Consider the following 25921-nt stretch of genomic DNA (forward strand, 5'->3'; position numbering starts at 1 on the left):
GTGGCGGTGGTTGAAGTTCACTGTTGATGAACAAACAAGGTCTGCACAGCTCGATGTTAGTTAGGTCCAGTGACTGTCACTGGTTGTTTTAAGCATTGATCTGGATTTAGTGGTTGACAGCAATGCAATGCTGTTTTGGCAGCTTGACACGGGAAGCTTTCAGACTCGACAGCGCTACAGCTGCACTAATAAGACGCGGTAAGATCGAGCGCAGTTTTACTTGACTAAGTTAGCCGCTGTTTTAGGGGGGTATTACGTAACATGGATAGATAAATCTGTGGAGTTTTAGTTAATAATAAGTTGCGTGAGTGTCACATTGTCATGTTATGTTAATATTTAATAATCAAGGAAAAAACGTAAAATAAAAAAGTACATTTAAAGTCTAGGAACATACAAAGCGATATGTCAAAACAAGGTGGACATACACCTGATGGCAAGCTAGTTGGCTAGTGAATGCATAAATCACATTCATTTGACATAATTCATAGATAAACCATTAAAATGAATAGATCACTTTAAAAAAAGGCATTTATAATGACCATATGTGGACCATTGATGGCTTAATTTGGCCATTAGTAACATAGTTTGGTTGCAACTCCACTAAAACTTAAAGGTGCAGTGTGTAATTTTTAGAAGGATCTCTTGACAGAAACGCAAAATAATATACAAAACTGGTGTATAAAGACCTTTCATAATGAACCGTTATGTTTTTATTACTTTAGAATGAGACGTTTTTATCTACATACACAGAGTGTCCCCTTACATGGAAGTCGCCATTTTGTGCCACCATGTTTCTACAGAAGCTCTTAATGGACAAACTTTTTTATTACGTTGTCTCCAATCATGACATGTTTGTCTGGTGGTTGCTACCGTAGCTTCTCTATGCATTTCAAAAGCAAGGGGTGAGCTGTGAACTGAGCTTTTGGTTGCAATTTGGAACCTCACCACTAGATGCCGCTAAAATTTACACACTGCACCTTTAAGGAATTGTTACAAATATTTCCATTAATGAGTTATCCATCTATGAATATCCATATTTAAATTTCTGTTTGCTATGCATGGGAATTTTTCTTCTTTAATACACCAGCCTGCTGAAAAAAACCCAGCATATTTCCCATACTGGTTTGGTTCTGGACTGGTTTAACACCACATATGCTGGTCTTGTTGATATGCTGGTTTTTCTAGCAGGACAGTGGTTCTGGAAAAAATAAATCAACGTTTCCAAGCTAATGTAAAACTAGTTTTGCATATTTTGGAGGTCAGAATTATGTAGGCCCGTAGGTCCTCCTGTCCAGACAAAAACAGGTTGAAAATAGAGAAACGTACATTTGAAGAGTTGTGATGCAAAACCATGAGCGTCTGACATGTTTTTTGTAAATTGGCAATTCTTATCAGATTTTTAATGGATTCTGCCAACAAACTGTTATTTCTGAATGGCCATTTAGGTCATTTTCCTTACTGGTCCAGATCTCAACCCCATCGAGCAAATTTAGGGTGAGTTGGAAAATAAACTCCACTTGTAGATTCAAAGGAAAACCTTTGGCTTGATTTGCAGAAGGCATTTGATAACATTGCTGATGAAGTTTTGAGGAAATATATTGACACTATGCAAGAGATGTGCTCCAAAAGGTGGACATACCAAATATTAAAGTGGACATTTCACAAGACTTTTTAAAGATGTATAATAAATCTTCGGCATCCCCACCCAGAGTATGTATGGGAAGTTCTAGCTCAAAATATCAGATAATTTATTATAACATGTTAAAATTGCCACTTTGTAGGTCTTTTTAAATGCAAATAAGTTGATCTCTGCCCTAAATGGCAGTGGCATGGTTTGATAGTGCAGACTATGGGGCAGTATTATTCCCTTCTGACATCACAAGGGGAGCCAAATTTCAATTATCTATTTTTCACATGCTTGCAGAGAATGGTTTACCACAACTAAGTTACTGGGTTGATTTTTTCACATTTTCTAGGCTGATACAAAAACTGGGGACCCAATTATAGCCCTTAAACATTGTCCCCTTTAAAGTTAAAAGTGCATAAAAACATTACGACTCACTTAATCTGATATTTGTTGTGCATAGAGCAACCATCATGAAATAAAATCATGTTTAAGAGGGGAAAAGATCAATATTTTCAGATCTGTTAGGTGTTTTAATAACTTTGGCCACCACTGTATAATCATTGCATTTTTGACCTCATCCCTGTTTCGGAATAGAAAATTATACCCACACCAAGCAGCAATCGTGCTTGTTGTTTTACAGTGTCCTAATGGATTTTGGACTTTGCTACCCTGGCTGTCTGCATGAGTTCCAGTTACTTTGAACAGAAAGTTATTGTCTGGTGACAACAGAAATGTGCTGGTTACTCATTGGTCAAAATAGTATAAGCATGTGAAACAAACGTTCCTACAAAAAACACCTAATTTTAAATTAGCTTAGAAAACTTTGTAGGTAGGCAGGGGTGACTTTATTTGTTCTCCTGTATAATTGGGGGTCCATCATAATCAAACTTTAATGTTATATTTTTTAAAGAAAATATAAGCAAATAATGAGTGACTTATAATAATTTGGTATAATTTGGAATCCTTTTAGCCAGAGATACGATGACGACACACATTTGTAAGCCTATTGGCTGAGCGAAGTTCCGTTTCTTTGAGAAGAGCAATGTGATTGGTTGTCAGAATTCCGACCGGATCTCCTGCGGCTGTAGATATCTAGCTGGTTTGAATGGTGGTAGGCAGAGGGTCGTGTTTGTTTTGTGATCTTTAGCCCCTTATGAAATTCCCGACGTGTCAGCCTAACCACGCACTCAGCACGATGAAATCAGGCGAGCGCTTTCGGAGGATAGGTTACACAAAGACCCCTTACTGTGTTTAGGATTACTGCAGCAGCTGAGATCAAAGCGAACGAGGTCTGCCAGCCCAATTACTTGGGCGGACGTTGCGTGTGAATGCGGTGACTGTCAACAGCGTCCCCCCACCCTGCTTTTATATAATGGAAGATCGCATACAGATATGATGTGCTAAAGCAAAACGGGGAATAAGACGCAAGGTTTACCTTGGATTACGAAAACGGCAGTTGGAAACGGAAATAATTCAGTGTTGATGAACACAAAGGCGAGGTCTGAGTTTACTTCACGGCGCCTCAACTCATCCCGACACTGATATTTCTCGCCCGTGTTCCTGTGAAACTGAAGCAATGGCGAGGCACGCGGCAGTCAGGGCTCGAGCCATTTGTCTTGTTTTCATCAGTTAGCCTTCTGTGGTTGTCCACCTAACCAGCTCCAGTAGGACTAGCTGACTCCTGCAGTCTGTCAGCTGCAACGCGAGCTCCGCGCAGGTGGTGTCGGTACGAGAAGCTGGCGGCCCTCCGGTTAGAGTCGGAGGAGAAGGATCTGGGCGCCATGGCGTGGGTGCTGAAGATGGACGATGCTACCATCGAGTCTGGTCTTGTGCACGACTTTGATGCCAGTTTATCTGGCATCGGCCAGGAGCTCGGGGCTGGCGCGTACAGCATGAGGTTAGAGCAGCATGCAAATTGATCAGCAGCTTTCCATGAGCCTCCAAGCCTAAACAGTGGTACACCTATGATGGCAAGCTAGTTGGCTAGCTGTCTTGCCCTTAGTTTTTGTTTAAGCCAAGTTAAAAATACCAGACGAATTTGCTAAGAGGTTTCATACATTTTGGGTCTTTATTGACCAGTCGTTTATTTGCGACGATGTTGTTGTCGTTGTCGGCTAACGTTAGTTTAAATATGGCTGTAGATCAGTGGCTACAGCTAGCTCAAAACAATAGGCAACGAGTTGCATATAAGTAATAATCTCGAAGCATATTGAGCACTATTAAGGGCATATAATTGTTATAAATTGTCTATAGATTATTAATGAGTTTTCTTAACAAGTCTTTTAAGTAACGTTAACTATAAAGTGATTATACAAAAAAAAGATAACAGCCACATTTGATGTAACGTTACTTCCTGGAATAGGGTGTTGGTAGCTAATCATGTGAAATATAAGAAAGTAGTATTGATAACAGGTTAAAAAGAACACATTTTGTATCTTTTCGCATTTGTTATAAACTGAGGCATAGAAATATTTAGTCAAAACCTCGTTTGGCTGTTAAACGTTAACCTCCATTACGTCATATGATACTGCGCATAGAAGCAAACTGTATGGTCCATCATGACGTCACTGTACTGTTCAGCATACTCTGAAACTAAGTTGTTAAAATATTGTAGGGTATGGTCAACATATTTTAGGTTTTGCTATGTACATTTAAAATAAGGACATTAAAGTGAGGTGTGAAGTTTCTTCCATGTTAAAATACTTTCAGCACATCTAAATATAAGTTAACAGTTAAATTGAGACACTTAAATATAGAAATGATTGTTTAAAGTGGACAAATTTACCTGAATGAAGTATGAACCCTATGTATATACTTATCAGTAAGCAATTTATACTTTGATACTTTCTGACAAGGATAAACCATTAAAACATTGCTCTGTTGGAGCATCCTGTCCTGTCCAGCCCATCGGATCAACCAGTGACGTTAGTCTTGGGCGCACTTACAGTATGGCCATTTAAAGACAGCCAAAAAAGCCATTTGGCCAGCAAAAGTCGTTTCTAAACACTTTATAAATGTTATAAAGGTATTGCTGAAACGCGTTACAAGACTGTGAAATAAGTGGTACTGAATTGTGGAGTTACACCATCAAACACCTTTTCCTTATTTCTGAGTTCAGGGTTATTTGGGGGGGGGAGGGTTAAAAGGGTGGCTGATGACGCACCGGAGACACCGAGCATGGCACCAACCCTAACACAATTGTGAGCATCCATCCATTCAGTTGTAGCTGTGTTTGAAAGTTGAGAGAGAAGGCAGCTTTCCTGCAAATGGGCGTGGTTTCAGCATAGAAAGCGGACACGCCCACATCATTAGAGCGACGTAAACGAAGATCAGATAAACGTTTCTTAAGAAACGTGCTTGTCTAGGAGGTGATTTCTTTTTCCGGCGGTGGGTCCTTGTCACAACGTCAATCAATGAACAGCCGGAAAGCGGCATGGTTACATTTTCCGTGTGATTTTAGACGCGAAATGTGAGTTAAATGTGAAGCAATTGAGCATACGCGTTGGCCATTTCGGTTGGTACTTAAGCCAGCAGTCCCGGAGCACCCACGTGCTAACCAACATTTGGAAAAGCTTTTGGGTAAAGTTGACCAGACAGTCAGTGGCTTGTGGCGGGGCTTGGTAGTGTGACATCACATTAAAGGCGTTCTAAGCGAATCTGTGTGTTGATTTTTGAAATGTGTTTTCAAACAAACTGAGTGTAGTTAACTCCTCCCCCTCCCTTCCGTGCTTTCATGAACGCGCCCAAACCCAACCCCCAAATCCTTTTTGGCGTTTATCGGCTGGAACACTTTGTTATGTTTCATGGTGCAGGTTTGGCCACTGTGTTTATATTGAAGTTTGTAGAGCCTGGGCTGTCTACAGAGATTGTGTTTTTTACAGTTTGATCAGCGGACAGGCAGCAAGCAGATGGGCAATATGGGCCTTTTAAAGCAATTTCAAACTTTATGGGCAGTTTCCTCAGACAGGGTTTAGATGGCATTAGGACATTAAAGTAGTTTTTACAAACATACTTTACAGAAAACAATACTGGTGTGCATCTTGAGACAAAACAATGGCACTAGGGATGTAACGATTAATCATGTGTCCCATTAAAAATGCCTGTCTGAAACAGATTCTGAATCGCAAGGCTGGGATTATGTGTTTCATGCACCTCTTGTGCGTGTACTGCGGCATTTGGTCAGTAGGAAGTCCTTATCAATCTAAAATCATGAGTCGGAGTCGTCTAAATGTGCATTTAAAAAAGCAACACTCATTAAACAAAATCATTCAAGATATTCTTTATTATCATGAAAATACCTGAAACAATTTGAAGAACAGCGATATAAATATTCCTGTAGACATTTCCTGGAAGAGCATTTGTAACGCTACAACTTCTGTGGCACAAAGGGAGTTTCTGCATGAGAGCGCCCCTGGGGTTCGGATGTGCCGGAATTTCACCGTAATTCATTCAAATTCATTCATTGAGAAAACGCACATTTGCACGGTTAATCGTTACATCCCTAAATAGCACTGCTAAATGTTAAGATATGTCAGTGCTAGGCTTGCCGCGATAGTCGGTGAAACGGTGATAACCGGTGCTTCAGCCTCTCACCGGTTAGATCACTTGCCCACCGCGACACCGTCTTTCACCGTCGTTTTGATATTTTCGTGTAATTTAATCATTTAGTTTCGTTAGAGAGAGCAAACTGAATGTGTCTGGTGCCTGAATTCAGCGAAGCTGAACGCGCGTCACGTCACAGAGCCGCAGGTGTCATTTCATTTATTCCTGTCAGAGTTTGCGAGGCGAGCTGACTGACCAGACGAAGGCAGAAGCCGCGTCCTTACTCGTTTTTGTTATAATATACATATATGATGTTTAATATAAGCGAGATCGTTTTGTTGTTGTGTTTATCATCAAGAAAAATAATAAACCCATCATTCAAGCAGCGCTTTATGGAGAAGCAGCCGGTTGCTCTGCTTGGGAATGGCTGGTTCTTTGAGAATTACCTGCGCACATTGACTCAAGCACTTAAGTAAACCAGCTGTTGCCCTCGCATTGCATGCAAATTCATACGCAATTTAACGCAGCGTACGCAAGCACTGCATTTAAACAGTTGCGTAATTCAAAAGTGAAAGTAAAATGTGCACGTCTGCATGCGCATTTATAAGCCCCTCCCACACGGTGACACCGGTTTCACCGGGTTTGTGACGCGCTGATTAACCGGTGGGAAAATTACGTCACCGCGGCAACCCTAGTCAGTGCACAATGTTTTTAAATGAAGACACCTCAAACATGCATTTCATGCCACTTTTCCATTGCCTTTTGGGTTTGGGTCAGGTCAACTTACTTTTGGGGGCTTTTCCACTGAGTGCAGTACGTAGTACCTGATACTTTTTTTTTTAGTACCACCTCGGTTGGAGTTCCAAGCGACCCGAGCTGATACCAAAATGTGACAGGAAAACACTGAAGATCACTGATTGGTCTGAGAGAGTCATCACTACCAGCGTCATCCCTGTAATGTAAAGATTAGCTTTACCTTCATGCTAGCTTGCGCTGTCTCGAGTAAACCTGTTGTCATCTGTGCTCTGCTATAAGTTTCCAAACTCCCTTTTAGCGATGAAAACATCCACAAGTTGACAATCAGGAACACCATACCATATATGCTTAAATGCAACTCAAATAAGGCTCAGCGGAGCACCCCGACTGACACCACGGGTGTTTGTACATAAACTGTCATGTGAGACAGAGGTAGTGATAAATGCAATGTGCAAACATCTATTTGTGGTGGACAATTTTTTTAATTTAGTGTCAGACTGAGAAATAAATGAATGTATAGGGATGTATATACCATTCCAAGGACACTCTCACTTGTATGATGTCACAGCAGTATGCAGTGCAAATATATCGACACGCCTATAATCCCTCCCACTCTGAAGTGTTACTAAACTCGATGGAAAAGCTAACCAAGCCAAAGTGAGGTGAACTGACCCGACCTAAACCGTAGGGTACTATGCAATGGAAAAGTGCCATTAGTGTGGGACTAAAATAAGCCCTGTCTGGGGAATCGCCCCTATACTGTATGTAGCTTTTCCAATTGTCCAGCAGTTGTTTTATATTTCCGTTTGTCCACAAGCTGTCTTAAATCTGGTGAGTGCGTGATAGTGAGTCCAAGGTTAAGTTTCATGATATGGTTACTCTAGCAGTCTTTAGGTCTTTGTGGTGGAAAGCACCGCATCAGCAATTTTCTAGATTGCTCTTTTATTCTACAAGTATGCTATATGCAAATGCAGATGTTTGATATACTTGGCGAGAGAGACGTAATGAGATGCATACCCAACAGTGGTGTTTACGTTCTATAGGAGTGTTGTTAGTGGTGGAAACGCTGTGGTGTGAGATTAAGAGTAGAGCGGTTAACATGCCCTCCACCTGTTCTATCAAGTTACTTGTAACTTTTCCAGCACCCTGCAGCTCTGCAGTTGCTACTGTCGCCTAAAGGGATTATGCAGTGTTCATTCTCAAGTATTGTTTATGTTTTTTGGGTTGCATTGGACATTAGACTAATACAGAACGGTTCAAGCTGTTCTAGTGCACAGCCTCAGTTGCAAGGCTGCTACTGGGTTGGCCTGTCCTCTCTAAACGGGGTCACACCAGGTTAGCATAGAGAGATACTCTTATCATGTTTCCCACTGTATCTGTAAGTCTGTTGTGATGATGTGCTAATGTGTTGTTTTGGTGTAGCACTGTAGGTGAACGAGGGTGTTATGCACAAATAATCTAACTTGCGATCGTCTACGTCTGAGGAATGAGCAGCTGTGGAACGGAATGTTACAGCGGAGCTGCTCGAGTTTCAGAAAGCTGTTACAGATTGCCGGGCGACACGTCACGGTCAAACGTCACATCGTGTCACGTCAAGTGACTGCCAGACTACTGACTCTGCGTTATTTGCTGTAACTGCACGAGTCTGATAGGGCCTATATACTGCGTCAGTTTTGGCGAGTCAAAATAAATAAATAAACAACCGGAAGTGTTCCAAATGCATACAGCAATACACTTGCCAATTCAAATTAATGTGTTTATTCCAGAAATCGTGACATTTTCTGTTTCACTTATCTTATATGTCCCAGTAATCTGATGAGAACAGTGTGTTCTTTGCATGTTTGTGGTAGGGCTGGGCGTTATATCGAATATTATATCACTCCTCTTTATGTCTCACGAGTAATGCAAAATGTAACTCAGCATTAATATGATAATATTAATTTCAGAAGACGGATGCTTAACAAAATACAGTAATATCATTTGGAAGATATGCAAGAAGATAATCTTGATAAAGGGTCATTGCACAACAACTTTTAATCTCTTTCTTTACCTCAAGCATTTATATGTGTTTAAGTTATGTAATAAAAAAGTGGTCTTCTGTGTTTTTAACAAAACATTTTGAATGTTTTATCCAAATCTAGCTTTTTTAAGAAAAGCTCTTTATTTAATTATTTTACTGCAAAAACATAAAAATATGTTTTGAGTTTTGTCAAAAGATATCAAGATATTAGGGGTTCAAGAAAATATAGATACATGTGAGTATCGTGATATTTAGTTTTGCAACACTGCACCAATTTGCAATATCACAATATATTGATATAAAAAAAATCATACAAAATTCATTGCAGTTGTTTCGTTTGGCATTTACATCTTGACCACTAGATAGCATTCTTCTTATTTCTGAACTTAAACAGTGACAGAAGTACTAGCATAGGGGCTAGGGATGTTAACAATAAATTGATCTTCGATTAATTGTCGATAAGAATTAAATCGTAAAAACTGAACAATTGTCGAAAAGCAAGCACGTGTGTGCAGCGCCTGCGCAAAGCACATACAGCCGGTGAAAAAAATGAAATGAGCGCGCAGAAGTTAAACTGGCCATGATCACATTGATGATCAATTCCAAACACACACCTTGGCTTTTTAACATTATGCGAGACGAAGCTGGCTGCTAACGCAACGAAATGGCATCTACAGTGGATCTAATGGGTTTGATACAGAAAATGAAAATACTGTTAGGATACTGAAAGCAAAGACCCTCTTCAGGGAAGCCTGCAAGCTTAGCATAGCAACGTTGCTACTGCTGCTGCTATACACAGGGAAGAGACCAAAAGCCGTTTTTAATGAACATATTAAAATGTAATCTTAAATTCTTGCAAGAAACTAAAATGTAAACTGAAACTGACTGTCATTACACTCTGAACATATATCATTGATCATCATTATTGACTGGCGGACGCGCTTACACGCTTGCCAAGTTGACTGTTGTGGGTTTTCTAATGGAAGGTTGAAATCTTCATAATATAAACATCTTTGCTGAAAGTAAGCCGCAGGTCTAAGCTGAGGTGACAATGGGAAAAGTGCCCTTTGTGTGCTTCTTGGAGATGTATCAACGACTCAGAAAGCGAGGTTAACAACTAGAAAAATAACACTTGATGAAAATGAAACTTTTATTTTGTCATGGACGCACGGACTTTCATGCGACTGTGCAGAGTACCCATGTGAGGCGGAGTTATACACCATGTCTATCAGTCATTATATTTCTTTACGAGATGAGTTTAAATGAATGATTTTTATCAAAACACAACTACATTGACTCATTCCACAATCCCACTAGCATGTTATTTAGACAAAATAAAATCTTTCAATTTGCGTGAGGAAGCTGGCGTTTTCACGCACACTTTTATATCATTGGCTATATTCCACTGCTGTAAAGGCTTTTTGCACTGTTACTGTTAACGATTATTCGATTGATTGATTGATTGATCGTTAATTTAAACGATCTTTGAATATGGGAAATTGCATAAATTGACATCTGTAATAGGGTGCACCACACATTTTTTGCTAAGGTTTGCATATGATGGTGTTTTCCCAATGACCGCTTTCCTAAAGTGATAGAAAATGTCTCATAGATCACCTTGCTTTACAGTATCACAACATATTGCATCACAACCCCTGTAATGCGTATCATGAGATACACAGTCCTACAGGATATCAAATTTTAAGTTTTTCGCCGAACGCTAGTTTGAGGTTCGGATGTTTAAAGAGAGACTTTTGAAAAGTACGTACTGCTTTATCGTTACAACTATACAGTCTGTATAGTATGTGTAAATACATTTCGTACATGCTGCATTCACCATGCCATGTGACCTATATGTCCTGTGACCTATTCAGAACAACTGCAACCATTATTGACTCATGAAGAATTTAATTCTTACTACCAGAATCATTTTTTTTCCAGTATTTTTCATTCGATGCACAATAAAAAAAGTTAAGAGCAGGTCATCTGTGTACTTTTCAACTACTGTTATTCGAATGCTATAAATTCGGACATACTACTGGCCTCGCATACAGATTATAACTATTATATATTATGGAAGTTGATAATTTCGGATACTTCATGTGTGTCCTCTGTGAGGTGATTTATCTTTTTAGAGGTATAGAGGACTAAGCGAGCAGGTGGTTTTCCATACCTGTTCCTATGACAACCATTTCTATCCTGAAAGCAGGAGGGGATCTATAGTGACATAGCAATTCAGTGTTTCATAACATCTGTTTTCTCTGTCTGTCTGTTGCAGTGATGTTTTGGCTCTGCCCATATTTAAGCAGGAAGATGTTAGTGTACCTGTGGAGTCTGACACCAAGAATCCTCCGTTTCAGTACGTGCTATGTGCCGCCACATCCCCTGCTGTTAAACTGCACGAGGAGACGCTCACCTACCTAAACCAAGGTATTGTTTCCATTCTGTTCTCTCTCACTCTCTCTTTTTCTCTTTATAAACTTGTTAAGATCATACATTTCCACTGTTTCCCTGTAGGCCAGTCTTATGAGATCCGGTTGCTTGATAACAGGAAGATAGGAGAAATGCCAGAACTCAACAAAATAGTGAAGGTGAGAGATTGTGTGTGTGTGTGTGTGTGTGTGTGTGTGTGTGTGTGTGTGTGTGTGTGTGTGTGTGTGTGTGTGTGTGTGTGTGTGTGTTTGTATTTACCAATGTAATGCACTTGGGGTTTTGAATGCGGAGGTGTCTCCTGCACCACTGTTTGGTGCCAGCTCTGTGACGTTACTGACTCTATGAAGCCGAGGCACAAGAAATTATGTTTTACCCAGGTTGTGAGTTTGCAGTTCTGATTGAATATAAAATTATACAGACACTGTTAACTATATATATATATATATATATATATATATATATATATATATATATATATATATATATATTATATATATATTAGGGGTGGCACGGTTCATGAAAAAAATCCGAACCGTTCGGTTCGCTTGTCTCGGTTCGGAGCGCGTGTGTGCCGTACGGTTCAACGGTTCATGGCATGCGCAATGTAGCCTCATGCCCTGTATGTGACCCCAGATAGCGTGTTTCCCTTTCGCGAAAAGCGCGAAAGAAGAGGTGACTGCTGTGGAGAGTGAGTGCTGCCGGTCATGTTACGTGTAGAAATGGCAAGAGGGAGAGAAATGGAAGTCTGCCCGGAGTTGGAGGATGCCCCAGTGTCGTATAAGTTTGGTGTGTGGAAACATTTTTTTATTTTATGTTACCTATGATGACAGCGGAAAAAAAACAATAGATACAACCACACGCGACAGCCTTCTCTCCGACCATTTATCTAATCTGAGGTAATGAACACTGTTTTACGTCTTTTCGTATTCAGCGCTATTTTTAGCCTTTCATTGATAAAACGAAAGCGGCTGATTTCCGCGTAGTTTCATTTTGCTAGCGTGTGAAAGTTGCGCGATCTTATTTCATAAACTGCCCCTTAAAGTAATCAGAACAGAAATGGTCAAAAGTGGACAAAAGAGACGGATTTAAATATTACAGGTGTAAACGTTATGTTTCTCTCTCATCCACATATACTCTCTGCAGTATTTAAGCAGCCTCTCAGTAATAAATCTTAGAGCTACACTGAAGTAGGCATTTTGATAAATGCAAGTTATCTTTGTGTGCTAAAAAGGCACATAAGTTCATGTAGATGGCAATACACATTCTCTTTTTTGCCAAATAAATGAAAAGCATGTTGAAATCATCAATGTCTTCCCTCTCGCTGTATCAAAATCTCACCTGGCTTTTCTTAGAGATGGTCCCAATAATGTGCTTAAAGTCAAATTCAGTTTGTGCATGATTACATGATATAACTTTTTTAATACTGTATCCTAAATTATGGATAATTAATACATTAATAAGATAATACATTTCTGGTGTGTTAAAAATTAAAAGAAAAAATAACAACAAGAACCGTACTGAACCGAGAACCGTGACCATAGAACCGTGATACGAACCGAACCGAGGGTTTTGTGAACCGTGCCACCCCTAATATATATATATATATATATATATATATATATATATATATATATTTTGCTTGCTGCACATTTTTGGTTATTGTTTGGTGCACAGCCTAAGCATTCAATTCTAAACTCGCAACTCACAGCAAATTACTTTGAACTTTATTTGTCGAGTTGATCCTAAAAAGTGGTCTAGGAAACACTGGTGAAGTGTGTTGTTCTTTAAGAGAGGTGTTTGTTCTAATGTTTTGTGTGTGTTTTTGGTGTGTGGTGGATTGTAGAGTATAGTTAGAGTGGTTTTCCATGACCGAAGGCTGCAGTACATGGAGCATCAGCAGCTGGAGGGCTGGAAATGGAATCGGCCTGGTGACCGCCTCCTTGACATTGGTGAGGTCATGCTGTGAGATCACGTGGTATTTGGGGCCAAATTTTGGATTCATCATGCTTATGTGATCACATGAATGTGACAAATGTGTTTTTTTACAGATATCCCCATGTCAGTTGGCATCACTGAGCCCCGAACACACTCCTCCCAGCTAAATTCTGCGGAGTTCCTGTGGGATCTTTCCAAGCGAGCGTCTGTGTTTGTACAGGTACACATAAGCATGATAGGTTTCTTTTTAGGATTACATTTAGGCGTTAAATCTCATGGATCCTTTCCGATTCACAGAATTGAATTAAGAAAATGTGATCGTGTCTGTGAAATCCAGATTGAAGTTTCATAATCTAATCATGAGATAAGAAGCATCAAAGTCATTGATTTTAATCTTTGACATTATCTTACTCAGTTTATATGAGGTTTTAATACCAAGGTTGTAATCCTTTTCTTTCACATTAAAGGGGATATATCATAAAAATCTGACTTTTTTCATGTTTAATTGCTATAATTGGGTCCCCTTCTATCAACCTAGAAAATGTGATAAAGATCAACCCAGTAACTTAGTTTTGGTAAACCATTCTCTGCAAGCATGTGAAAAAATAGGTCAAATTTGGCTCCCCTTGTAATGTCAGAAGGGGATAATACCACCCTTTAATCTGCACTATCCAACCACGGCACTGTCATTTAGTGCAGAGATCAACTCATTTGCATTTAAAAGGACACACCCAAAAACTGAACATTTTGCTCACACCTACAAAGTGGCAATTTAAACATGCTATAATAAATGATCTATATGCTATTTTGAGCTTAAAGTGCGTGTTGCAGGTTAACCACCACTGTCGATTAATGGGTACATAAATCACTCAAGATATGTGTATAATTTTTAAAATGTCTCAAAAATGGTCTTAAAGACCCCTTTTTTTTACGGTTTTGGTATTAACGGTTTTTTAACGCAATTCTGTGATGACGTCACGTTGGGGAGAAGTCGAGAAAGACTCAGCCAGAGCCATAGAGATAGATGAGACATTTATTGCTGTTTAATACTTACGTATATAATTTGGAAATCATATATACATCGTAGGAAATATATAATGTGTTATACTGCAAAGTTACCATGATAATTATTATTTATGATATATGTGGAGATAAATACAACTTCGCAAATCTGCTGATTTGATCCATTCATGTCCTGACCACCAGGCTAGAGATTTTTAAACATCCTTAATCCACACTTACTAGTCTATCAAATAATATCTCAAATATATTGTTTTGTGAAATAAAAGGATGCTTTGTTATATTGTTTATGCGATTATAACGAATCACACGATCATTTTATATGCAGCAGCAGTCAGCAGCTGCAGTATACTCGGATCCGACCGCATACATACTGTAATAAACAGGCGTTCAGCGGCTTTTTACATCACGACAGGCTATGCCATTTGAGGAGGACCCGCTCATTGATCACCGTATTTTTATAAATCCTGTACATGTTTGGACCTGCCGAACAGGTTGAGCACTTTTATATACTTTGTTGAGCAGAAAGGCTGCTCAGTTTGACCAGCGGGCTGCGGGAACTGGCCGCACATCACACCGCCAGACGGTGTTGCTAATATAACTCGAAATGTATAACTATTATCAGATCGGCCCACCGGGAAAGTCCCGACTCTCCCGATTGCCATTCTGCTACTGGCTGTAAGAAAGTGAGTGCGTTTGGGTCGCTGGTACCCGCGAACAGACGTGACGTGCTTCACTCACCTTCAAGGATTAGAGACATGCTGCCAAAACCGTTTGTGCTGAAGATCGCATAAAGTTACACCCATTTCAGGCAGGATCATGGACCCCCTCAAGCCAGCATGCACGAGTATGTTAATTGTTTGTTTACTTTCTACATGAAGATATGCTAACGTTATGCTATCTGGCTGTCTGCCTATCTCTCTATACTAGCCTATCTATCTGTCTGTCTGTCTATCTGTCTATCTATCTATCTATTATCTGCGCTATCAGATCTGTACTTTACTTGTCTTTCTATAGTCATTCTCAATGGTCTCAAGGCGGCTTTGGTAAATTCTCTCCCCAGCGTGACGTCATACAGTGCGTTGTGGGGGAAAGGAGACTCATTGCAAACCGCTGTACTTTTTCATACTTTTTCGGGTTTTGTGATACCCAACAACATAAAATACAATGGATAACAGTTTAAATGTTTATTATCAACAAGCAAATTGCACAAATTCGTTGAAAAATTTTACCTGCAAAACGCCCTTTAACCTTCACTTATGTAGGCTACTCTGGGGCCAAAAGATTTAATTTACGTCTTAAAAAACTCTTGTGAAATGTCCCCTTTAAAAACCACTATGTCAACAAGTATTTACAACATTAGTTTGTGGTAGGGTGACCAGACGTCCCGAAAAATTCGTGACAGTCCCGAAATCTAAGCTGCTGTCCCGAATCCCGAATCTTGCTCTAATTGTCCTGAAAATTATACTAAAGCATAATCTTGAGTAGTAGTTGTCTGATAAAACATGAGCAAGGAGGTTGAATCATCCTGCAGCCAGCCCCCGCCGGCTGCTCATTGGCTGCAGCATTTTGTTTTTATACTGTCTCATTGTGCTGGCAGCAGTTAAAACCTCTGCGAAATATGCTGACGTGGTATTTATTGTTTCTATTAATTTATCTTATTCATCTATATGCACAAAGACAATAGGACCTTTTTGTTTTATAGAGTTTATTAAGAGAGCGAAAGTTGCAGCAGCCGTGAGGACAGTTGAAAGTGCAGGCAGTGACAGTCAGTCGCATGAAGTAAAATAAAGAAAACTATTATTGTATGATCTAACTATTATTGTATAAAGTATAAAATATTATATCAATTTATTTATATGCATATGTACTTATATTAATATGATTGATTCAGTTTGAAATTCATTGTCTTTTATTAATAAATAAAATGAATAAATAAAACTGTTATTGGATGACACCCCCCCCGCCCCGCCCCGCCCCGCCCCGAATTTCAGCCATTGTCATCTGGTCACCCTAGTTTGTGGTGACAGCAAGGGTACAAGAGTATTTAACAAAGACGTAGACGTAACGCTATCTGTTCCTCAGCCAACGAATTTGCCTAGTGCTATCTCCCGTATTGATTTTATAAAAATTTTGTACATCAGTCCGTCTCTGTTGTTGACATTTACATTAATCTTATTTTGTCGAGGATGTCCCTTCACTACTTTTTATTTTGTAACAGGACCCCCGCAATGTGATTTTTTATTTTTTATTTTGTGTGAGTTCATTGTATGTAGTACTTGCCTTGACCTCCTGATCATATCGAACATTTCATCCAGTTTTATTACTTGTAAATACAGCTACAACATTAGTCTGACTAAACGTAAATTGTGTATATGTGATTTAGGGATGTATAACGATTAATCGTGATTAATCTATAGCAGGATAAAAGTTTTTGTTTACATCATATGTGTGTGTGTGAACTGTGAATAATAATTATTTATATATAAATATGCACACATGCATGTATAATTTTAAGAGAATATATATTTATGTGTTAAGTATACATTTTTTGTATCATAAATTATACATAAATATACAAATGTATTTACACACATAATTTTTTTAAAAATATATACATGTATGTATACTTTGTAACTTTTATTCTTCTATAGATTAATTTCGATTTATGCATCCCTAATGTGATTCAAAGTGTTTACACAGTACTTGTATTATATAAACATTTAACCAAAATAAATAACATTTCAGTTATAATAAAATAATTTTAGTCCTGAAAAATATATTGCATGTATTAATTGTGATGCACTATGCAATGAGTAACGATAAAGTAAATAACCGGCACTAAATATCCAACCAAGAGTGTTTTGTTTAGATGTTGATTAGAACCAGATCTCAGCGACCTGATATTCCCTGTTTTCATCACTTGCCATCGCTCATCTCGCATTCGAAGAGCTATGCAAATGTCATGCCAAAACAGCCAGACATTATCGTAATCTCAGACAACTCGGAGACGGTGTCAAAAGGGGCTGTGATTTGGGCCAATGACTCCTTGACATTATCTTTAAACTCAGATCGAGTTTCAAACATGTGAAAATCATTTAGTTATTAAAAGCGTGTTTGCTCACATCCCAGTCTGTGTAAAAATGGCATAATGTCGGCCAAACATAATTTTAAAACTGCTGCGGTGCCAATAGTGTGACGACTTTCCTTCCTTCCCCCATTGAAGGTTCATTGCATCAGTACAGAGTTCACCCCACGGAAACACGGTGGAGAAAAAGGAGTTCCTTTCCGGATCCAGATAGACACCTTTAAACAATCTGAAAATGGGGAGTACACAGAGCACCTGCACTCGGCCAGCTGCCAGATCAAAGTCTTTAAGGTATCACACACTACACGCATGCAAAGGAAAGGAAATCTATACTTTATGCTTGAAATGTGAGAATTTTGGATCTACATTTCCTGCATGAACTCAAAACTGATCTTATACAGGCAGCTGGTTTTATTTTATACAGTTTAACAGATAACAGTTAAAATCTCATAACTTTCTTTTTAGCTGATGTCTAATAGATTTTCACCATTGTTTTAGGCTACTGTTTTACGTGATGCAGCCGTTCTCTTCAATAACATAAAAAATATAGCTTCACACGTTAAAGTTACAAAAAAGTATGTCTTGTATTTTTTTTTGTTAGCCAAAGGGAGCAGACAGAAAACAGAAAACGGACAGAGAGAAGATGGAGAAACGGACTCCACAAGAGAAAGAGAAATATCAGCCTTCGTATGACACCACCATTTTATCAGAGGCAAGAATACTGAACCCAGCCATTAAAGGATTAGTCAATTTTCTTAAAAAAAGTCCAGATAATTTGTTGACCACCATGTCATTCAGGGTGTTGGTGTCTTTCTTTGTTCAGTCGAGAAGAAGTTGTGTTTTTTTGGGGGGAGCGTTCCGGGATTTTTCTCACTTTAATGGACCCCGGCACATAGCAGTTTTAATGCAGTTAAAATAGCCGTTTCAATGGAGTTTCGAAGGACTCTGGACGGTTCCATGCGGGGCGTGGGGATCTTGTCTGGCGAAACGATTGTCATTTTTGACAAGAAAAATGGAAGGTGTGCACTTTTGGACTACGGCTTCTCGTCTATGTCCGGTTCTGTGGCGCCCCAGTGCGACCTTACGTAATATGTCATCATGTCAAGAGGTCACGGATGACATATGCGAAACTACGCCCCAGTGTTTACAAGTGTGGAGAAAGAGGACCGTTCCGACCTTGTTGTATGTGGAATGATACTAATTAATGTCTTTGTGTCAGTTTATTGGTTAAAATGGTCCGCAAATGTGCGTTTCATATATGTAACACGTGACCTTTCCTATGCATTACGCAATTATGTGAGGTTGTGCTGGCTCGTCGCACGAACGGAGATAGAGGAGAAGTTGTGATTTAAAAGTGCATATTTTTTTATTTTTCTTGTCAAAAATGACAATCGTTTCGCTAGTTAAGACCTGTATGCCTCGTTTGGAATTGTTTACAGTCTTTTCAAACTGTCCATTAAAATGAGAAAAATCCTGGAATGTTTTCCTCAAAAAACATAATTTCTTCTCGGCTGAACAAAGAAAGACATCAACATTTTTGATGACATGGTGGTGAGTAAATGATCTGGATCAATAAAATGTGTGTGTAAATGCCTTATTTTTTTACTGGGGTCTGTATGTGTGTGCAGACCCGATTAGAGCCTGTGATCGAGGAGGCTGTGGAACATGAGCTCAAGAAATCGAGCAAGCGGACTCTTCCTGCAGATTGTGGAGATTCCATTGCCAAAAGCAAGAGAGGAAGTGTAAGCGCCTCTGCTCTGTTGGCCATATTTGCTTTCAGATAGACCTCCTTTGTTTCTGGGTTTTATGTCAGTCTGATATTTGCTTCCTTGCATTTATCTCTGTCTGTCAGTGTTCTCCGTGGCCGGAAAATGCATACGTTAATCCAAATACAGCAGCTACTCCGACCTTCACCTCCAGCCCAAACACCTACAGCTCTAGCAGCACAGTACCTGACAGGTGACACATACATCATTCAAGCATTTTTGCATTTCAAACCACAAATGTGACCCTGGACCACAAAACCAGTTGTAAGGGTTAATTTTTGAAATTGAGATGAATACATAATCCGAATGCTAAATAAATAACTTTACCATTGATGTATGATTATTTGTTCTAAAAGGACAATATTTGGAGATACAACAATTTGAAAGCTTGAGAGGGAAAAAAATTTATATTAAGAAAATTCCATTTAAAGTTCAAAGTTCAAATTAAGTCTTTATCGAGGCATATTACTAATAAAAGGGTTTGTTTAAGTGCTCTCTACTGACTTACTGCTGTTAAGACGTTGTTGAGAAACCTTTTTTATTCTGTTGATACTTTTGAAAAGGTTTTTAATCACGTGAATCCTAACATAGTTCTAAGATTTTTAGAAGAAATAAATGTAAAAAAAAATTCTAGTCTTACTTTATTTAATTACACTTTATTCTCGCAATGAATATAGCCTTATAACCTGGTATTGGGTTTAAAAGAAAAGAAATAAAGAAATACGTTGTTGACTGAATGCTGTAAATTGTAAGCTATTACATATGAAGCAAACTTGAATGGGAAAGAATTATAGTTTTTGATATATTTACAGTAGAAAATGTACAAATGTACAAAATATAATATGTTAATGGAACACAATCTTTACATAATATACTAATAATTTTTGGCATAAAAGAAAAAATTATAATTTTAATCTATACAATCTTTTTTGGCTTTTCTACAAATATACCCATGCTACTTACGGTTTTGTGGTCCATTGTCACAAATATGCATTGTCTAATGTTATGACTTTTGCTTTTAGTGAATCATCATCACCTAACCACCAGGTGGACCCAGGTATCCTCGTGTCTACGGAGGTTTGTACATGTTTCTATATGATAGATAGATAGATAGATAGATAGATAGATAGATAGATAGATAGATAGATAGATAGATAGATAGATAGATAGATAGATAGATAGATAGATAGATAGATAGATAGATAGATAGATAGATAGATAGATAGATAGATAGATAGATAGATAGATAGATAGATAGATAGATAGATAGATAGATAGATATTGTTTAATGCACTTAATTGCAGCCTCTGAACATGTTTGGTTTCAATTCTTTCTGCAGTCTTTGAGTCCTACAGCCACTATACAAGAGACACAGAAGTGGCTCCTTAAGAATAGATTCAACTCATACAGTCGTACTTTCACTCATTTCTCAGGTAATTACACAAGTATCAAGTTTATATGAGTTTTTGTACCACAACATAAAGTTCAGTGCATTAGCAGTGCACACGTTCATTGGTTCGAACCCAAGGAACGTATGCTAATAAGAAAGTGTCTGCAAAATCCATAAATGTAATATAAAGTAAAGTGTTTAATAATTTGACAGATTTGATGTGATTTTTGTCTGGGCTCAGGTTCTGATCTACTGAAATTAACTCGTGAGGATTTAGTCCAAATTTGTGGTGCAGCTGATGGAATCCGACTCTACAATGCACTAAAATCAAGGTACGGTTAAAATATCACAAGTGATGATAAATACTGTGCTATATTGATTTTGTGAGAGTGAGCAAACCAAATATTTGTGTATGCGTTTACAGAGCAGTGCGTCCCAGACTCACGGTCTACGTCTCCATGGAGGCTTCTTCAAACGAAAGCCCTCTACTAGAAAAACGTGGTCATAGCAAGAACGGAGAACACAGCAGATCCACGTCCATACATGGTATATACATTTCAATCATTAATTTCAAATATATTCCTAAGATGTCAGTCAGTGAAGTACTAAGTAAACAAAACAACAAGTAAATCATCATAACGTTTCATTGTGTTACAGATTCAACAAGTAATGCTGACACTAGTGAGTCAGCAGCACATTTAATGTACAATGTTATAGTGATATAGGGGTTGATTAATTAATTTTTTTGTCTATGAAAAGTGAACATTTATAGGTAGCTGAATGGTTTTTGGGGTTACTCTCAGTTGGAATTATGCATTTTATTTATTTATAAACATTTTGTTTGGTATTAATGTGAGTCTTAAGGCCCATTCACATTATGACGATAACTATAACATTATCTATAACGATAACTATTCGCGTCCACATCGTCGAACGATAACGATACATTTATGCTAATTCGCGCACGGCACTCGCTCAAATCACTTGCCTTTAAGTATTGCATATTTCTTCTTATAAACACTTTTGCTATTGTTTACATGTCACTGAATATGTAAAAATGCTGTTCGTGTTGCATTTACACAGCGGGTAATCAACAGATGTCCTCAACACGCTGAGATTTCGTGTAACTCTAAACAGTGAATCTAATAGGCTAGTTTGTGTAATCTCTTACCTTTTGACGTAGTTAATGTCGTAGAATAAAAAGCATTACGTAGTCAATTTCACAGGAATTGCATCAGCACTTGATACCCGAGGTAATTTTATGTAATAGACCTCAGCAATGAGCTTCACTGTTGTTATAGTTGTTGTGTGAACTCCGCCATTCTCTTTAATATAAAACTATATTTTATATAGTTATCATTATAATGTGAATGACCCTTTATTCTTACATTAATTACATACTTAACCCTTAAGTTGTTGAGGCCATTTTTTTAGTCTTAATTTGGCCACAACTTTCTTCTCTGTGTTTCAGCAAATGGAATGATTTTTGGTGACGACATCTTATCTTAATACATATTTTGAGAAAATGCTTTGAATTTTTTCAAAAACTCAACAATACACCAAAACTCAAAAATGCAAATTTGCTACCCTTTTGGGTTGTTCGTGGCCAAAAAAGGCACTAAATTAAACGGCTGTAAAAATGTATCATGAATTTTTCTTTTTTTTCTTTTTTTGCATAAATCTGTTAATCAACCTCAGTATTGTTAAAAACTATTAAATGTTTACAAAATTCCATTATTTGAATAATTTAATTGTCAGGTTAATAAGTGATGTCAGTAATTAAGGAAATAAATGACAGATTTTTAATATAAAAAGTGATTGTGGACTGGATTTTTAAAACCTTTTTCACAGTCTTAGGCATTTTTTACACGCACACACACACACACAATAATATGCTGTTATACTCCATATAACTTAATGTACAAGCCTGAAATTAAGCTCTGTTTTTTACACAGGCCTACTAAAGGGTTAACAACAACAATCAAGAATGCATGCTTATATAATGTTATGGCTTTGCAATCAAAAATGTCGTTATAATGGAAGTCAATGGGCAAAAAAGCTAATTAGGGAGATAAAATAAAATTTGATGTTGCACAAAAACTAAAAATGCATCAAAGCCAATGTTTTTACTAATCTTTGACATGGCCAAGACTGTGAAAAAGGTTACAAAAAATCCAGTCCACAATCACTTTTTATATTGAAAATATGTCATTTTGTGTGTTTCTCCCCTAATCAGTGACATCAATTATGAACTTGGCAATTAAGGAGTTAAAATCATGAATTTTTTGTAACCATTTGATTCATGCAAAAAATGTAAATTTTTACAGCCGTTTAATTTAGTAGCTTTTATTGGCCACGAACAACCCGAAAGGGTCGTAAATTTGAACAACCCACAAGGGTTAATAATGGTTTTCCAAATGGTACATAAAATAGGCTTACTATGCCTGTGACAAAATGTTTGCAAAAAACACTATTTTTAAACAAAAGCTATTTGGATAGGTAGCAATACTCAAAAAGTTGTGTGATCGCATTCTTGCGGTGTCAGATTTTTGTCATAACGTTAGATGTCTGTTTGTGTTTAGTTTACCACGCTCTTTACCTTGAGGAGATGACCGCTTGTGAGCTTACCAGAAAAATCTCCAGTGTCTTGGCCCTGCCATTGTCCCACATTAACCAAGTCTACAAACAGGGGCCTACTGGGATACACATACTTCTCAGTGACCAGGTAAACAAACTAACTAACCCCTGATCAAGGTTCATACCCCAAACTCAAAGCATTCAGAAACATTCGTATCCCTTTCTCTCCATTGTTATCAGGTGGCCAACCACAGTTGCTCATTTGAATACATTTTTGCATGAAGTTACAGAATAAATAGACTCTGTTGTAAAATAGTGGGTCATACGGGATATGAGCATCATGTGGCTTATTTGTCCTGTTATTTGTTTTATAAATATTATAAACTGTTGAAACCAAATGCACAAATGCTGTAATCGCTGCACATACACTGCATCCTATGTATACTACATGGACTTCCCATTTTAACAGTGTGTTATGGAAAATACATTGTGAGCTCAATCTTTCTTTGCTTATAGATGGTTTATAACCTTCCCGACGAGAGCAGTTTCATTGTCAGCACAATACAAGGTAAAAGACTGTGTAGTAATAAACTCCTCATTTGTCTCCTTTTTACATCCTTTAATATATTTTGCTTTCTCTGGTTTCCCTCAGATGACACATGTGATGGATTTCACCTCGTCCTGAAGTAGAAATGCCTAAAAGGGGCAACGCAGAGAATGTGATGACATCATCAGGCTCCATACTGCCACTCTTGAGCATTGAATATGTTCCCTCCATCCTTCTCTCTCTCCCTCGTTTAATCTCTCTCGTTCTTCACTTCTCAGACGTTGGAGATAGAGAGAGAGCCGGGGTCGGGCAGGGCCTCCTAACTGTTAGAATCTGACTTTAGTGTGTAAATTGTTTCATATTGAAAACACTTAAATCGATGCCAGTGTGTGTGTAAGCGGTGGACTTTTAAGTATGTGTAAGGTCGATTGGGGAGGGATGGAGGTGGGCAGAAACCGCAAGGAAGCGGCGAATCGTGACCACTATTACTATTAACAGCATGGGTTTTGTGAAAGGTTCTGATATGGCTGTGTACCTCAGATCTGGGGCAAAGCAGTCAACACTCAGACTCCTCACTTTGCAAGTTGTGAACATACAGTACTTACTTGAGTTTGTTCGCCTTTGTCTGTACTTGTCAATGTTTCTCTGCCTGCCAATATGGACTGGCCCACAGACAGTTTGTATAGTCAACATTGCACCTGTTTGTTAGATAATAATGATGATGATGATGATGATCTCTTTTTCAAATGTGGGGAATTATGTCCTGACTGAGGCATGCGCAGGACGTCTTTATGTCTGGATGAACTGATTTCCTTGAGTACAATGGCGTGCAGCTAATGTGAGGCTGTAAGACTTAAGTTTAGGCTGTATCCTTTTTTTTATGATGTCAGTGCTGATATTGTTTACTAATTCCTACATCAAGACCACATTTGGTACCAACTGTTCTGTTAAAACCACAGTTTCTTGAGATTCTTATTATTTGCTTTTTACTTAGATTAAATTAAGCATCTATTGAGTGAGCTGGTTTATTATGGACCCCACTCTCTTATGAATAAACAGTGGGAGTCTATATGATTTTAGTGTTGTGCTTCATATTCTCTGTGCCTGGTAACTTTTAAATGTCCTCTATAGGTGCTCCTGGCACAGATTATTGATATGGTAAGCAAGCACAATCACGAAACTCCTTAAGTTATATTTCCCATAACGCCTTTGCTTTCTTTTATCATTCTGGTTTAGGATAGGACACAGGACTGTTGGATAGGACACAGAACATAGGACTGTTGCTTGCTCGGTTGAACCGCCAGCCGCTTCAGTTATACCTCCAACCAATCAGGGCATGGTTTCTTCGTAGCTTTTTAAATTGTTCTGTGTTTCTTTCTCCTTGAATAGAGACGGTCTTAGTAGGTCATCTCAGTAGTTATGTATTGGGCAGCTGTGCTTTGGCATGTACTGTGCTTATATTTGCCACTTCATAGAGGAGCATGGCTGAAGAATGTTGACTCCTTTTAATTCTTTAAAAATAAATAATGACCAAGTCTGCACTGAACTGAAACCACCAAGTCACATCGTTGGATACCTTGCTGCCGTTGGAAACTCACTTAGAATTTCGGTGTACACATAAGTTTCAGGTTAAGAAATGATCAAAGTATAAACACAGATCAAATGCTCTGGATCACAGTCCTGTGCATTTCTGTGGTACCATTCATGGTGTCCCCATGTCTGTCTAAAGAAGCCTCTCTTACATGGGGGTGTCGAGATGTAAATAATTAATGCCTGTACCAGAAATAAAATAATTTTCATATAAAATGTCTCATGTATTTACTGGAGATGAGTGGCCAAAAGTAATATTTGATTCTGGTGAAGAAATACACATTTTATAAATCAGTTTGTCTCCTAAATTAAAAAATTTAAGTCATGTCATATGCATCTGTTTAAGTCAATAGGCTTGTTCGACTTAATGCGGCGCCGCAAGAACCGACAGCCGGATGACGTCAAAGTATCACGAAAGCGAGACGAAATATGATTTTTTGAATCATTCTCGCGGTACTTTGACGTCATCCGGCGCCGCATGAAGTCGAACAAGCCTAAAGTATCTGAGTAAGCTAAACGCTTAATTGAATGCATCAAAGATTTTAAGCTTATTCGACTTCATGCGGTGCCGCAAGAAATGACAGGCGGATGACATCACAGTACCGCGAGAGCGATTAGACAGCAGACTTC

At 38.3% G+C, this 25921-nt stretch overlaps 1 protein-coding gene across 2 annotated transcripts; it reads left to right on the forward strand.

Annotated features, from left to right (window-relative positions):
* Window positions 1-23: 23 nt before the first annotated feature.
* On the forward strand, window positions 24-25507 carry ubp1 (upstream binding protein 1). 2 transcript variants are annotated; one of them, XM_055219817.2, is made up of 16 exons: window positions 24-198; window positions 11224-11375; window positions 11463-11536; window positions 13222-13327; window positions 13427-13533; window positions 17560-17712; window positions 18023-18133; window positions 19050-19163; window positions 19274-19380; window positions 20210-20264; window positions 20527-20620; window positions 20819-20909; window positions 21002-21123; window positions 23160-23302; window positions 23671-23722; window positions 23807-25507. In XM_055219817.2, the coding sequence occupies exons 1-16, from the start codon at window positions 128-130 to the stop codon at window positions 23842-23844; spliced, it is 1590 nt and encodes a 529-aa protein (XP_055075792.1). In that variant the 5' UTR covers window positions 24-127; the 3' UTR covers window positions 23845-25507. The 2 variants fall into 2 exon arrangements, with proteins under 2 accessions (XP_055075792.1, XP_055075791.1); XM_055219816.2 differs by lacking the exon at window positions 24-198 and adding an exon at window positions 2693-3524.
* Window positions 25508-25921: the final 414 nt, after the last annotated feature.

The sequence above is a fragment of the Misgurnus anguillicaudatus genome, chromosome 20, assembly GCF_027580225.2.
Source record: "Misgurnus anguillicaudatus chromosome 20, ASM2758022v2, whole genome shotgun sequence".
NCBI lineage: Eukaryota > Metazoa > Chordata > Actinopteri > Cypriniformes > Cobitidae > Misgurnus > Misgurnus anguillicaudatus.